We start from the raw sequence: 16,562 nt of genomic DNA on the forward strand, positions 1-16,562 counted from the left end.
CAGCTCAAGGACAGAACTACATCAATTAAAAAACGTCACACACAGCCTACATATCAAAGCATACACACAGTATCTAGGTCAAATAGGGGAGAGGCGTTGTGAGGTGTTGCTTTAGCTGTTTTTGAAATCAGGTTTGCTTTTCATTTGAGCATGGAGTTCCATGCAATAATGGCTCTATAAAATACTGTACACTTTCTTGAATTTGTTATGGATTTGGGGACTGTGAAAAGACCCCTGGTGGCATGTCTGGTGGGGTAAGTGTGTGTGTGTGTGTGTGTGTGTGTCAGAGCTGTTTGTAAGTTGACTATGCAAACAATTTGCAATTTTCAACACGTTTCTTATAAAAAGAAGTGATGTAGTCAGTCTCTCCTCAACACTTAGCCAAGAGAGACTGGCATGCATAGTATTTATATTAGCTCTCTGATTACAATGAAGAGCAAGACATTCCGCTGAGTTTTTGGCTAGCTGCAGCTTAACTAGGTCTTTTTTTTGCAGGACTGGAAAATAATCAAGGTTAGACAAAACTAGAGCCTGCAGGACTTGCTTTTGGAGTGTGGTGTCAAAAAAGCAGAGTCATTCTTTATTATGGACAGACCTCTCCCCCATCTTTACAACCATTGAATCTACAAGTAATTTAGTCTCCTCAACTTGTTCAACAACGACACCATTCATTACCAGATTTTGCAGAGGTCTAGAACTTAGGGAATGATTTGTACCAAATACGATATTCAGGACCAGTTTATTACTGGCCACCCATTACAAAATTGACTGCAACTCCTTGTTAAGGGTTTCAGTGAATTCATTAGCTGTGGTTGTTGACACTTATATGGGTGAATCATCAGCATATGGACACACAGGCTTTGTTTAATGCCAGTGGCAGGTCATTGGTAAAAATAGAAAGGAGAAGAGGGCCTAGAGAGCTGCCCTGCGGTTCACCACACCCTACATGCTTTACAGTAGAGAGGCTTCCATTAAAGAAAATCCTCAGTTGTATTAGATAGATTGCCATATAGTGGATTCAGAGCTGAGGTTGAAAAGCCATAAAACATAGGTTTTCTCAACAACAGGTTATGGTCAATAATATCAAAGGCTGCACTGAAATCAAACAATACAGCTCCAACAATGTTCTTATCAATTTCTTTCAACCAATCGTCAGTCATTTGTGTCAGTGCAGTACATGAGCATGCTGAAAATCTGATGTCAGATTGTTTACAGAGAAATAGCACTGTATTTGGTCCAACACCATTTTTTACAATGGTTTGCTAAGAGCTGGCAGCAAGCTGATAGGTCTGCTGTTAGAACCAGTAAAGGCTGCTTTACCACTCTTGGGTAGCAGAATGACTTTGGCTTCCCTCCAGGCCTGAGGACAAACACTACCAGGTTTGTCATTATTGATCAATAACAATTTTTCCACCTCTCCTACACTAACTTTAGATTATTTATTTTTTTTACATACAAATGCTATTCTTTAATTATTTGTTTTTTAATGCATGAATACGATGACTCAATGTTCATTTTTTGGCATTTCCTGCCTTAATTTGCCCACTTCATCACTGAAGTAATCATTAAAATAATTAGCAACATCAAAAGGTTTTGAGAATTGAATTTGTCTTTCTGTCCATAATTTCATTTAAAGTATTCCAAAGTTTTTTTCTATCACTATATTATTGATCTTGGCTTCATAATACAGTGTTATCCTTACATGTCACATATATACTTTACTGTAATTTAAAAATACAGTATTTTGTACTTACACAGTATTTTCTAACTAATTTAAGTTGCATGTACAACTGGAAATTCAAAGAATGTAAGACAGTATTCAAATACATTTGTCTCTTCCAGTATTATGTTGTGAGGCAATAGTCCAGAGGACACATGAAGGAAAATATGAGACCTTCCAAGAGGTACAGTAGCCCATATAATTGAATAGGATCTCTATGCAGTACAGTAGGCAATGGTGTAAGTTACAGCAGAAATACTATTCTGATGACATGACTATGCAGAGTCAATTACCTACAAATCATCTCGCATCCCAAATACTATTCATTATGGGAACAAGGCAAGTCGGCACCAAGCCTCGCTCAAACTGACCCCCTGAAACGTGCCGCTGCACTTCAGAAGGCCAGGCCAGGGCGTTCACCTCTGGTACTGTAATAGGAATGTTGATTTGCCTGGTTAAAAAATAAAGAGACACTTGCTGTCTCAGTGAGATTAGGTTCTGTTGTACAGTCTCAAATAGAGTAATCAGACTACTGTAGTTGACAGTGTCCATCAGAACCTAAACAACTCTACTACAGTACATGGCTAAGTGGCCGTTTCCAATGGGCTTCACTATCATGTCATAATAAAACTCACCCGTAGCACGCATTCCAGCAGGTATATCTCACTTGTCACCCCCAAAGCCAATTCCACCTTTGGCCGCCTCTCCTTCCAGTTCTCTGCTGCTAATGACTGGAACGAACTACAAAAATCTCTGAAACTGGAAACACTTATCTCCCTCACTAGCTTTAAGCACCAGCTGTCAGAGCAGCTCATAGATTACTGCACCTGTACATAGCCCATCTATAATTTAGCCCAAATAACTACCTCTCCCCCTACTGTATTTATTTAGCTCCTTTGCATCTCTACATTGCACATTCTTCCACTGCAAATCAACCATTCCAGTGTTTTACTTGCTATATTGTACTTACTTCGCCACCATGGCCTTTTTTTTGCCTTTACCTCCCTTATCTCACCTAACTTGCTCACATTGTATATAGACTTATTTTTCTACTGTATGTTTGTTTTACTCCATGTGTAACTCTGTGTTGTTGTATGTGTCGAACTGCTTTGCTTCATCTTGGCCAGGTCGCAATTGTAAATGAGAACGTGTTCTCAACTTGCCTACCTGGTTAAATAAAGGTGAAATAAATAAATAAATCACATAACAGAAATAATAGTCTTACACATCAGGAAAGAAAGTTCATATACATTTATTATAAACAAATGAGCAAATCTGATTTGGGCCTCATTTGGTTAGTGTTGAACTAGGTCACTATACACACACACACACACACCATGAAAAAATGCAAACATAATACACATACGGTGTGTATATGTTTTTCTAAAAAGTGTCAAAGAAAATTTTACTTTCGTATTTTTGAAAGATGTAATAAATACATTTTATTGCAACATTGATCAAGTTAACAATTCCCAATGGGTTCAGTAGCCTACTCTGAAATCATAGATTTCAATCATTGGTACCCACCAACATTTGATTTCTGGACACCAATTCATTCACTTAGTTTCTGATTCCAATCAAAATGTAAAAATGTCTCATTCTTGGATATTTTGCATACTGTAATACTGTCAGAAATAAAAATTATTATTAGCATTATATAGCCAGTGCATGCCAATGTGGTAAAAATGTTTCTAACTTGATACATTATTAAACATGGGTATGTTACTTTTTTGGAAAAGTAGCTATTTTGAGCAGTAATAGATATTTTGTAAGTGTGACAGCAAATCTTGCTATAACAGGGTTCGGAAAACAAACATACACACTCCTTAAAGACGTAGCTTAACAATCCATTACGGGTCTCTTCTGATCAGTAAACTAGACCAGACTAAAAAAACATAACAGTGAAACAGTCATCATCTCTTCCAGAGAGGAGAGGAGTAGGAAGTAGATGAGGGGTCCAAGATAATTGGCTGAAAAAACTAAAGGGGAGGAATGAACGGGAAGAACAGGAAACGAGTATTAAATACTTTCAATTATCACAACATGATCAACGATGCTCTTCTGATTAATCCACAATGAACATGAATCCTCATCTATAGATTGGATGGTCTCACGATGTTATCCTACCAAGTCTTGCTGGAGGAATGAGGCTATAGATAAATGCCTATAGGACTAATACAGTTACGGGCCAAATGTATTGGCACCATTACACTTTTCTTAAATAACTGAAATTGAAGAAGAAAAAAAAAATAACACCCTCCCTACAATTAAACATGGGTGGGGGAGTTGCTTTGCTGCCTCTGGTACTGGGGGCCTTCAACGTGTGAAAGGTGTAGCAAGCTCATTGATGGATACAAGAAGAGTTTATCTGCCAATAATTCTGTCCATGCCATGTCCTAATTTTCTAAATAAAAATTGTAAACTTAAGTTTACAAAAATAAAATTGTTCTGCAATGTTGAAAATCCAATAACTAAGTGTGGGGACCAAAGGCTTTTTCAAATTTTAACTTATTTTTAGAAGAAATATGGAATGATTTCAGAAAAGTGCAAGGGTGCCAATATATTTGGCCACAACTGTATGTAAACTAAACGATGATACCCAACTCACAGTGTAGTCCTGGAGATGCAGGGCTGCTGCTACAGGGTTTCCACAGCGGGTCTGCAGGGGCCAAGATGACGAGGGAGGTAGGAATGGGGAGGAGGTGTAGGTGGCCACCTCCGCATCCAGACGTAGCTCCTTCAGAGGGGGGAGGCGCCGGCGGAGCAAGGCTGTAGCAGAACTCAGAGCACCGCTCTTTGGGAACATAATACTATCTGCAACAATACACGGTTATCGACCAATTAAAAAGATTCATTTATAAAGCCCTTTCTGCAACATCAGTCGTCGAAAACTGCTTTACAGTAACCCAGACTAGACTCCAAAGAGCAAGAAGCACAATCAGCTAGTACATACACTGACTTTGAGTCCTACCTCTGGGCTGGCTCAGGGGGACAAAAGCTGAAAGGTTGGTCAACCTGGTCAGATCTGTGGCTGCAGCTGTGACTTCAGGGATCTCTGGTGCAGAGGCTCTGTCTAACTCTGGATGCAGAGGGAGGAGGTGCATCGCCTCCTGTCCTGCTGCAGCACAATGCTCCATGGGCCCACCTCGCTCCAGAGATCTGGCCACAGGACTCTCCTGTTCGTGTGCTGGAGCTGCTCTGTGCAGCTTCTTGGCAGTTGAGAAGAAAATGACTGATTCTCTGTGTGGGGCTTGGTAGAAAGTCTGGAGTCGTCCTCCTGTGTTACTTTGCTTCTCCTCCTTCGTCAGCTGTTGGTCTGCTCGCGTCTCAGCAGGGTCTTGATCCAACACCACACCGTCTGTCCGTTCTTCCTCTTCAGTCTCCTTAAACAATGTCTGGACAATCTCCTGCCACACATAGACATGTACATGTTAGTCATTTATCAGACACGTAATCAGAGCGACTTACAACAGTGCATTCAACTAAAGTATGTAAATCCATCAATCGTGGCAAGTAAATGCTACCTGTTAGCCCCCCGTCCTCACCTCCTTGCATGTCTCCAGATCTCCGCTGTGGCCCTGGAGGCCCCTGAGACTGGGAGAGCCTGCGTAGGGGGTCCAATGGGCAGACAGGAGCCTCCTCTGAAAGAAGATGGCTCAGTGAGTTAGAGCATCCATGGTGCTGGCAATAACAGGGATGTGAATTTAAGTATGCTCCCTCTAATTCTCTTCCTCCCCTCCAGCAGGACCTGAGCTCCAGGACTATGCCTCAGGACTACCTGGCCTGATGACTCCTGACTGGCCCCGGGCCACCTGGTTGTGCTGCTGCTCCAGTTTCAACTGTTCTGCCTGCGGCTATGGAACCCTGACCTGTTCACCGGATGTGCTACCTGTCCCGGACCTGCTGTTTTAGACCCTCTCTTGATCTCTCTACAGCACCTGCTGTCTTGACCTCTGAATGATCGGCTATGAAAAACCAACTGACATTTACTCCTGAGATGCTGACCGGTTGCACACTCTACAACCACTGTGATTATTATTTGATCCTGCTGGTCATCTATGAACATTTGAACATCTTGAAGAACAATCTAGTCTCCACCCGGCCACCCCTCAAAGCCTAGTTCCCCTCTATGTTCCAGCCTTTCTAGGGTGTTTTTCCAAGCCACCGCGCGTCTACATCTGCAATGCTTGCTGTTTGGAGTTTTAGGCTGGGTTTCTGAATAAGCACTTTGTGACATCTGTTGATGTAAAACGGGCTTTATAAATACATTTGATTGATTGGGCAACAAATACTGAATGTTATCACTTTAGTGTTGACAGTTTAACCATGAACATAAGAGTCAGGGGTGTACTGTAACATACTGACCATGGACATGGGCTGATGCCTTGTGTCAGGGACCCGCTGGGGTGTCCACTTTAAGGCAGGGGTCAGGCTGACTGATGTCACTGAGGAGAGGGACAGACAGATAGACATAAGGCAGACCAAAGAGGAGAGGGACAAACAGGAGAATATCTGGTTGAGATTTGGCAATAGAAAAAGGTAGAATATGACCAACGTACCCATAGGTTCTCCAGGTGCTTCAGTGTGCCACTTTGTGATAGGTACTCGCTGTGCCTGGAAAGGTAAAGCACCACAGTGAATCTTGTGTCACTCATCCAGAGGGTGGCTGCTTGTTTCATGCAGCACTAAGGTGACATAACAAGTAGGCACATGAGGAAGTAGGATGGTAATGAATTTTACAAGGTGTAATATGCAGAAAAATGCTCTGCTATTTCCTGGTTGCTAAAATTCTAATAGTTTGCTTAAATTTCAGTTTGTGACAAAACAAGCTGTTCTTTTGCAAAAACAACAACATTGTACCATCTGTGAAATATATTTTCCATAAGTATTTTCAGCTGTCAGGGTTCATGCACTCATTCATAGATGGAATTTCATGACTTCTCAATTACTTCTAACCAAATTTCCATGACCAACAATGAAACCTTTATGTAACAGTACGTATAAAAAGAGTAAGAATAGTGTGGTACCAACACTGGGAGGCTGCTCTCTGATCCCATGAACCATCTCCTGTCTTTGAGCAAGGCACCTCCCACAAAGTAGAATACCTGTTAGGCAACTGTATAAAACACGTGGTCAACCCTCGTCGGGTCCGGAAAGCTAGTGGGTGTGCAGGCTTTTGAACAAGCCCTGCTCAAACAGGTCAGAGACAGTTTATCAAGGTCGGTTGAGCAGCTCATTTCTAAAATGTGGTTTGTTAGAAGGGCACTGGAGGATGGTTGACCACCCTCGATGTAAAACATTGCAACATTACAAGCAAATACGCTTTGCCTTTAAATAATTCACACATTTAATATATTAAAATATCAGATGGCTATGGTAGGCTGCAAATATTCTAATTCAACTGAAGCAATCCCACACATTTTCTTCAGTCATATTTAGCTAAACTACCTTAGAAGTGTTTCCTTTGCAGGCTGACTGGAATATATTGAGTTACAATGCCCCATACATTGGATGCCCAAAGCATCTGGAAGGATCTAAAAAACACGTTTTGAATCCACATAATCCAAAAAACAGGCTACATCTAATCTCGTTTGACGATTCACAAATTATTATTTAGATTCACATGATTCGATTCAAAGCGATTGAACCGAATACCCAAATAATATAATAGCTTAGTTTATTTTTGATGAAACGATTATAATTTAAATTAATCATATGAATCGTTCAAAAAAAGTAAATCAACTTCGCATGGCCTTATTCGCGAGTGTTGTTTGGAAAGTTTTTTGGGACTTTGACGAGATGACGAAAACATTTATAGCTTAACAGTTAACCAGAGGGTACAAGATGTGTTTTGAATTGTCTTCCTACCTAGTTAGCCTGTTCTCTACCATATTTTATAGGCTAGGCCTACCTGCTGCAGCAATGTCCGACTGGCGCTCTCTCCTTAAGCAACCGCCCACTCGTCTCCCACACATGTGATGCGCGCAAACACAGACGCTCTGAAGTGCCATGCCAAGCCTGGCTGATATGTTGATTTTTATTTGATGGTTAAAATATTGAAAAATGGTTAAATAAACTACATTAAAATACATTTAATTTCGATGACTTCACGGATTTTCTAGTTTTCCAAAACTTTTCCAGGACTTGAAAACACCATTATAAAATGCCATTACTTTTCCAGGACCATTCAAAACCCCGCTGTTTGAAGCTGGTGTACAAAACCAAAAGCAAACGACGCAAAAACGAAACTTAAGAATGGGAAGCATAGAAAAGTTGCATATATAACTGATCTACCGCTTATTAGACTTGCTTTCATTGAGAAAGACATGATCTATAACTAACATTTCTATGTAGATTTGGTCAAGTTGTCCCCCCCAAAAAATCACATATTGCAGCTTTAAAATCTTAATTGAAATGTATAATGTTGTTTCCGCCCTGGCTGGAGCAGCTTTATATGTGTTTTTGTTATTAATAAATCAAATCGATAAAACGGTGACTGACAGTGTAGATGGAGGTGCCCCTGCCAGATGGACAGGCAGAGGTGCACTGGGGTGTGGCCTCCAGGGGTCTCCCAGCCTTCACCTCTTCATTCTGCAGGATGCTGCCGAGGGCTGCAGCATCTGGGAAGAACTGAACACTCCGTACTGGACCTGGAACACAAACAAGGTTACAGACTTAATAGTTTGACCGTGTTTTTTCTTCTTTGCTGTTTGAAGCTATAAAGCTTCTTTAAAAATTCATTTTTTTTGCAATGTGATTAATGAAGCAGCGATCTATTGCTGGGATTTCTAAGTTTTGTTTCTTAAATGTTTTATTTTTTAAAAACTTGCCCAAAGATAGGATGTGTCCACTAGTACTACCACTGACCTGCAGAGGCTGCTGTCTTCTGGTGACTCTTCATGACAGACACTCTCTGGGGCTGGAGAGAGTAGCTGACCCCTTCATCCTGCAGGATGCTGTTGAGGGATGAAGGCTCAGGGGAGAACTGAACAGACTTTACGGGACCTATAAACAATACATGCACATACAAGGTTACAGACTAGCTAGCCTATCCCAGCTTCCCTAGATTGAGCCGGAGTAGGGGTTTGAATAGGCTGGCTAATCAAACTCATTATGTTTTTTAAAGGTGCTACATATAAAATTTCCACCCTCTAATAGCCCTAAACGTTAACATTATATCAAAATCAAATCAAATCAAATTTTATTAGTCACATACACATGGTTAGCAGATGTTAATGCGAGTGTAGCGAAATGCTTGTGCTTCTAGTTCCGACAATGCAGTAATAACCAACAAGTAATCTAACCTAACAATTCCACAACTACTACCTTACACACACACACAAGTGTAAAGGGATAAAGAATATGTACATAAAGATATATGAATGAGTGGTGGTACAGAACGGCATGGCAGATGCAGTAGATGGTATAGAGTACGGTATATACATATGAGATGAGTACTGTAGGGTATGTAAACATAAAGTGGCATAGTTTAAAGTGGCTAGTGGTACATGTATTACATGAAGATGGCAAGATGCAGTAGATGATATAGAGTACAGTATATACATATGAGATGGGTAATGTAGGGTATGTAAACATTATATTAAGTGGCATTGTTTAAAGTGGCTAGTGGTAAATTTTTACATAATTTCCATCAATTCCCATTTTTAAAGTGGCTGGAGTTGAGTCAGTATGTTGGCAGCGGCCGCTAAATGTTAGTGGTGGCTGTTTAACAGTCTGATGGCCTTGAGATAGAAGCTGTTTTTCAGTCTCTCGGTCCCTGCTTTGATGCACCTGTACTGACCTCGCCTTCTGGATGATAGCGGGGTGAACAGGCAGTGGCTTGGGTGGTTGTTGTCCTTGATGATCTTTATGGCCTTCCTGTGACATCGGGTGGTGTAGGTGTCCTGGAGGGCAGGTAGTTTGCCCCCGGTGATGCGTTCTGCAGACCTCACTACCCTCTGGAGAGCCTTACGGTTGTGGGCGGAGCAGTTGCCGTACCAGGCGGTGATACAGCCCGACAGGATGCTCTCGATTGTGCATCTGTAGAAGTTTGTGAGTGCTTTTGGTGACAAGCCGAATTTCTTCAGCCTCCTGAGGTTGAAGAGGCGCTGCTGCGCCTTCTTCACAACGCTGTCTGTGTGGGTGGACCAATTCAGTTTGTCCGTGATGTGTACACCGAGGAACTTAAAACTTTCCACCTTCTCCACTACTGACCCGTCGATGTGGATAGGGGGGTGCTCCCTCTGCTGTTTCCTGAAGTCCACAATCATCTCCTTTGTTTTGTTGACGTTGAGTGTGAGGTTATTTTCCTGACACCACACTCCGAGGGCCCTCACCTCCTCCCTGTAGGCCGTCTCGTCGTTGTTGGTAATCAAGCCTACCACTGTAGTGTCATCCGCAAACTTGATGATTGAGTTGGAGGCGTGCATGGCCACGCAGTCGTGGGTGAACAGGGAGTACAGGAGAGGGCTCAGAACGCACCCTTGTGGGGCCCCAGTGTTGAGGATCAGCGGGGTGGAGATGTTGTTACCTACCCTCACCACCTGGGGGCGGCCCGTCAGGAAGTCCAGGACCCAGTTGCACAGGGCGGGGTCGAGACCCAGGGTCTCGAGCTTGATGACGAGTTTGGAGGGTACTATGGTGTTAAATGCTGAGCTGTAATCGATGAACAGCATTCTCACATGGGTATTCCTCTTGTCCAGATGGGTTAGGGCAGTGTGCAGTGTGGTTGCGATTGCGTCGTCTGTGGACCTATTGGGTCGGTAAGCAAATTGGAGTGGGTCTAGGGCAGGGGTGTCAAAGTCAAATGGACGGAGGGCCAAATAAAAAATTTAGCTACAAGCCGAGGGCCGGACTGTTCGAATGTTCATTGAAAAATTTTTAAATGACGCATATAGTCTAGTGAACCTAATTGAACCTACTGAAAACCTAACAAATATATTCCAATATGATCAGATAAATAAAGCAATATTTTCTTATGGCTCTGTCAGTAATCTTTAATTTTCAACAGACACAAAAGACAAATTTCCTTTATATAAAAATCCCCATAACATGAACATTAAATGAAAGAAACCGGTATTCAAGGCACCATCAGTAGCCTATATTTTCTATTTTAGCAAAAGTGGGCTAAATTTACTTCAAAGAAAAAAACAATAATAGCAATTTTCTATCATCCACTCAACTGAAATATTTTTAAAATATAATTGGATTGAAATACAATAAAATAAAGTGCAAAAATCTATTAATCAAAAACAACACTTTGTTTAAGGAGAAGTAACATGCAGTGAAAACAAATATTAAACTTTAACTTTTAAACTTGAACTGAGTAAAAACTCTAAATATGTGATTGCACAGTAATGTTCACTTGTTTGAGGTTGAGGGTGATACTTGGTGGTGTCCCATCTTTTCCACAAGTTCATCAATGTTCGGGGTAAGGCTCTGAGCTGAGGAAATCCTCAGAATTGAGTGGAGGTGTTCAGCAGTAAGTCGACTTCTGTGTGATGTTTTGTTCAGGTTCATCAAAGAAAACAGTTGTTCACACAGGTATGTGCTGCCAAACATAGACAACGTTTGAGCAGCCTGGATGCGCAGCTGGGGCATTGTGTCGGGGAGGAAACGGGCGAACTCCGCAGCACCCACTGCCGCATATTTTGCCCTCAGTGCATCATTGCATTGGAGGTCAATCAACTCCATTTGGAGGTTTGGTGGTGAGCTTTCCACGTCAACAGCAAATGGGTTACCGAGCAGTTCCAACCTGCTTTTTTGTGCTTCAAAGTCAGCAAATCGGCGTCGAAAGTCAGCGGCAAGCATACCTATTTTATCAGCCAACTGTGCGCTCGGGAACGCACTGGTAGAGAGCTTCTCTTTCATGGTCTGGCAGCTGGGAAAGTGGCTCAAATTTTCTTTCCGCATCTGCGTCTCCCACAGAGTCAGTTTGGTTTTAAATGCCTTCACTGTACTGTACATATCAGAGATGACATGATCCCGACCCTGCAGCTGCAAGTTCATTGCATTCAGATGACTCGTAATGTCACACAGAAAAGCCATTTCACACAGAAACATTTCGTCTCGGAGTTGTGTTGTGTCTTTCCCTTTGCTGTCCAAGAACAGACAAATCTCCTCACGAAGCTCGAAACATCTTTGAAGCACCTTTCCCTGGCTTAGCCATCGCACCTCTGTGTGATAAGGCAAATCACCATGCTCCGTTTCTAACTCCGTCAGAAATGCCTTGAACTGGCGGTGATTCAAACCTTTGGCTCTGATAAAGTTAACTGTGCGCGTGATGATGCTCATTACATGCTCCATTTTCAAGGCTTTACCGCACAACGCTTCCTGGTGTATGATACAATGATAAGCTGTCAGCTCACCTGTCGCGTTTTCCTCTTGCATCTTTTCCCGTATCTTCGGCTTGCTGCGGTCTGCGGGCCGGTTCTAATAATAAATCAAGATCATCCCAGGGGCCGTAAAAAACCTTCTCGCGGGCCGGATGTGGCCCTCGGGCCTTGACTCTGACATATATGGTCTAGGGTGTCCGGTAGGGTGGAGGTGATATGGTCCTTGACTAGTCTCTCAAAGCACTTCATGATGACGGAAGTGAGTGCTACGGGGCGGTAGTCGTTTAGCTCAGTTACCTTAGCTTTCTTGGGAACAGGAACAATGGTGGCCCTCTTGAAGCATGTGGGAACAGCAGACTGGGATAAGGATTGATTGAATATGTCCGTAAACACACCAGCCAGCTGGTCTGCGCATGCTCTGAGGACGCGGCTGGGAATGCCGTCTGGGCCTGCAGCCTTGCGAGGGTTAACACGTTTAAATGTTTTACTCACCTCGGCTGCAGTGAAGGAGAGCCCGCAGGTTTTGGTAGGGGGCCGTGTCAGTGGCACTGTATTGTCCTCAAAGCGGGCAAAAAAGTTGTTTAGCCTGTCTGGGAGCAAGACATCCTGGTCCGCGACGGGGCTGGTTTTCTTTTTGTAATCCGTGATTGACTGTAGACCCTGCCACATACCTCTTGTGTCTGAGCTGTTGAATTGCGACTCGATTTTGTCTCTGTACTGGGACTTAGCCTGTTTGATTGCCTTGCGGAGAGAATAGCTACACTGTTTGTATTCGGTCATGCTTCCGGTCACCTTGCCCTGGTTAAAAGCAGTGGTTCGCGCTTTCAGTTTCACGCGAATGCTGCCGTCAATCCATCAGTAGCACATAGACCATTTATTTGCAGCAGTAGGAAAGTTATACAAATCCATCTGGGATGTGTCCAGTAGTACTACCACGGACCTGCAGAAGCTGCTGTCGTCTGGTGACTCTTCATGACAGATACACTCTCCAGCTCCAGAGGGTAGCTGACCCCGTCTATGTTCTTGTGTTGAATTAGGTCCTGTCAGGAATGTAAAGTTGTCTCCGGCCCTGGGCAACATCCTGCAAACTGACGGGGTCAGCTACCCTCTGGAGCTGGAGAGGGTATCTGTCATGAAGAGTCACCAGACTACAGTACATTAAACATGTCCACCTGTAAAATGTACACAACATGAAGGAACGCAAATTCACAAGAGAAAAAATTTATTTAAAAAATACACTGACCAGCAGAGAGCGCTGTCTTCGGACCATTCTTCATGATGGACACTCTCTGGGGCTGCGAAGAAAAGAACACCTCTAGTTAGTTAATAGGCAAACTGATGGACACGAACTCAGACAGTTCATCAGTACCAATTGCAACAGGCAACCTCAAACATTGCTATGGCATTATTACAGAGGGTAGTGCGAACGCCCTAGTACATCACTGGGGCCAAGCTTCCTGTCATGCAGGACCTCTATACCAGGCGGTGTCAGAGGAAGGCCCTGAAAATTGTCAAAGACTCCAGCCACCCTAGTCATAGACTCTTCTCTCTGCTACCACACGGCAAGCGGTACCAGAGCGCCAAGTCTAGGTCCAAGAGGTTTCTAAACACCTTCTACCCCCAAGCCACAAGACTCCTGCACATCTAGTCAAATGGCTACCCAGACTATTCACCCCCCCCCCCACTCTCTGTTGTCATCTATGCATCGTCACTGTAACTCTACCTACATGTACATACTGCCTAACTAACCGGCACCCCCCCCTGTATATATCGTATTTTTTACTGCGCCTCTTTTATTACTTGTTACTTTTATCTCATATTCTTATCTGTATTTTTTGAAACTGCACTGTCAGTTAGGGGCTCGTTAAGTAAGCATTTCACTGTAAGGTCTACCTGTTGTATTCAATTATGTGATTAATGCAATTTTATTTCATTTGAAAACAAACAAATACCAACTCACTACAACCGACCCAAAATCCCTGTACCTCATTCCACAAGACAACTCACCATGTTGTTATAGGCTTGTGTAGAGGGACGGCTGGACATAAAGACCCTGGCTGCACTGATTCCCTCATTCTGGAGGATACTACGTAGGGCAGAGGGGTCAGAGTGGAAGGTAGCCTCCACACTCCCTGGAACACACACAGTACAATGGAACACATTTTCAATTTCAAAAAGAAAAAATATGAAATGAAGAGCCTAAGCAGAGAAAGATTGGGGAGAGAGACTATAGTAGGCTACTATGCCTAATATTACTAGAGAGAGAAGCTGAGGATGTTGGAGTTCTTTACTGTTACCACACCATCGGTAATAAAACCCCTTCTCACCAGCGCTACTACTTGGTAACTGCCCAGGCATGGAAGGATCTTTCAAGCTGAGCATGTCAAAATGGCCCCCACAGGCTTCCGTACTGAGGGCAGTGGGCTGGGCTGAGGCAGTGGAGGCACTACTAAATGAGAAAGCACTGGACGAAAGACCTGAGCCAAGAGCAAATGAACTGGGAGGTCTGGAAAGTTGTCCCAATCCAGGTACGTGCAATAGATTATCTGAAGAAGACTGGGCCTTTCCTTTTGGATGTTGAGACAAAGACATGGAGGTGGCAGCACTGGGAGCCTGGGTTTGATGAGGCTTCACCGACTCTCTATTTTGCTGTGACAAGATGCCGCCAGGCCCTGGGCCTGCTTTTCTAGCTGCCAAGTGTAGTGTTGGGAGTTGAACAGCAAGCTCTACTGTTGACTTTGATTGGGCCTTGTTATGAGTTGCTGGGATGCTACTGGGCAGTTTGGCAGTGGTTGTTGTGGGTCTTGTTTTTAGATGGGCAGCAGTGCTAAAAGTACTTTTAGGTTGGGTTGGTTGAGCACCAGCCCTTTCAGTAGCAGCCAGCGGTCCCCTCTGGTTCTGTGCCCCCATTCGGTTTGCCTTGTGATTAGAGAAGTTGAAAGGCACAGGCTTGGTGCTTGGTTTCATCCTCTTGGCTTTACCCTAAAGGAAAACAGAGATACACATAAACTAATTATTATTTAGCACTGACAAGTAGTGCTTTGGAGACATATATTCAGGGCAGGTTTCCCAGACTGAGATTAATCCTAATCCTGGACTAAGAAGCACTGTTTAATACCCAGTGAGTCTGCTTTTTAGTACAGGAATGGGCTTAATATGGGTCCTGGAAACCAGCCCTTAGTGATGCAGTCGATTGAGAAAAAAGATGCTCCTTACCGCTAGAGAGTTGTCCTCCCATCTCTTGTGTGACAGTGTGAAGTCAGAGGGAGTCTTAAGGGGCAGGGACTTGGCCAGCACTGGCAGCCTGCTGATGCCCAGCGGTTTTATAGTGAGTTTAGGACCGTTGTCTGAGGCTGCTGCTGGGTCCTTGTTCTCAGGCCCCAGTTTGGAAGGATGGCCATGGGGTACAGAGGGGTGTTTGGAAGGGTGGGGTACAGAGGGGTGTTTGGAAGGGTGGGGTACAGAGAGGTGTTTGGAAGGGTGGGGTACAGAGAGGTGTTTGGAAGGGTGGGGTACAGAGGGGTGTTTAGAGCCTGGCTTTGTGTCTGCTGTCATTCTGTTGAGACTGGAGAGGGACAGTCAATGTAAAGAGTGTAGACATACGTTTCAGGCAGTGTATCCACAGTGTTGTTTTTAAATTCAGGTTCAGCTATAGACAGCGGCCATGAATCATTAGGGAGACGCAACCACTTAAATAAAGCACAATAGACAAGTTGTGTTCATACTCTGTAGGCCTACCTTGAATGGTCGTTCAGGATTGTGTTCTGACATTGCTGACGCAGTACTGGAGAGGAATCCATGTTGGCTCAGTCAGGGGTTCAACAATGTTCTGTAAATAACTAACCTGAACCAAATGTTTGTAAACATAATTCAGCATGCTGGCTAACACAGTTGGCAAGAACGCATAGATAGCTACGCCTTTTAGAGACAAAAACAGCAACAACATTGACGCAGTGCTCAATTGCTTTGCTGTAGCTAGTTAACTTAATTTCACTTGAATACAGCAAAAGAACACATTGCAATCTTCTGGCTAATTCCTTAAAAAACACCACAAAACGTTGAACAATTTAAACGGTACTGCTAGCTTGCTAACGTTACTTGATTCATGATATGACAATATATCAAATCTTACTTTACTCACATGCAAACTTCAAAATAGTATCAAATCTTACTTTACTCACATGCAAACTTCAAAATAGTGAACTGTTTGCTTGCTTCCAAAAATGTATTCTGTAAATTTCGAAGAAAATATTAAGAATATCCCAGACTTTGCTGTTTTCACCCCCCCAAAAAACCCTCAAAACTTCCTTGACATGCGTCAGTTTGTAAAAAGCACGTATTTTCATTGGTTAAACAACAAACACCATAAGCCAATCGCTGTGAATGTTTATTCTGCGGCCATATTTCCTTTGACCAATCAACAACAAGCGTGTAAAAACAACTCCATGGAAACGACGCATGAAGCTTCACCACGTGATCTATTGCAGTAACGTTCCATAGGCACAAAA

General features: G+C 43.1%; 1 protein-coding gene across 3 annotated transcripts; it reads right to left on the reverse strand.

Moving 5' to 3' along the window:
- Window positions 1-2,956: 2,956 nt before the first annotated feature.
- On the reverse strand, window positions 2,957-16,408 carry LOC139557769 (uncharacterized). Of its 3 annotated transcripts, none has more exons than XM_071372943.1 (14): window positions 16,236-16,408; window positions 15,793-15,898; window positions 15,271-15,619; window positions 14,382-15,036; window positions 14,062-14,186; window positions 13,298-13,349; window positions 8,588-8,725; window positions 8,303-8,370; window positions 6,280-6,334; window positions 6,086-6,165; window positions 5,266-5,361; window positions 4,692-5,127; window positions 4,329-4,534; window positions 2,957-3,699 (listed from the first exon to the last, which is right to left on the reverse strand). In XM_071372943.1, the coding sequence occupies exons 2-14, from the start codon at window positions 15,852-15,854 to the stop codon at window positions 3,634-3,636; spliced, it is 2,388 nt and encodes a 795-aa protein (XP_071229044.1). In that variant the 5' UTR covers window positions 15,855-15,898; window positions 16,236-16,408; the 3' UTR covers window positions 2,957-3,633. The 3 variants fall into 3 exon arrangements, with proteins under 3 accessions (XP_071229044.1, XP_071229042.1, XP_071229043.1); XM_071372941.1 differs by having other exon boundaries at window positions 8,222-8,370; XM_071372942.1 differs by lacking the exon at window positions 16,236-16,408 and adding an exon at window positions 16,196-16,214 and having other exon boundaries at window positions 8,222-8,370.
- Between the last annotated feature and the right edge of the window lie 154 nt (window positions 16,409-16,562).

Source organism: Salvelinus alpinus, chromosome 28, assembly GCF_045679555.1.
Source record: "Salvelinus alpinus chromosome 28, SLU_Salpinus.1, whole genome shotgun sequence".
In the NCBI taxonomy this organism is placed as follows: Eukaryota; Metazoa; Chordata; class Actinopteri; order Salmoniformes; family Salmonidae; genus Salvelinus; species Salvelinus alpinus.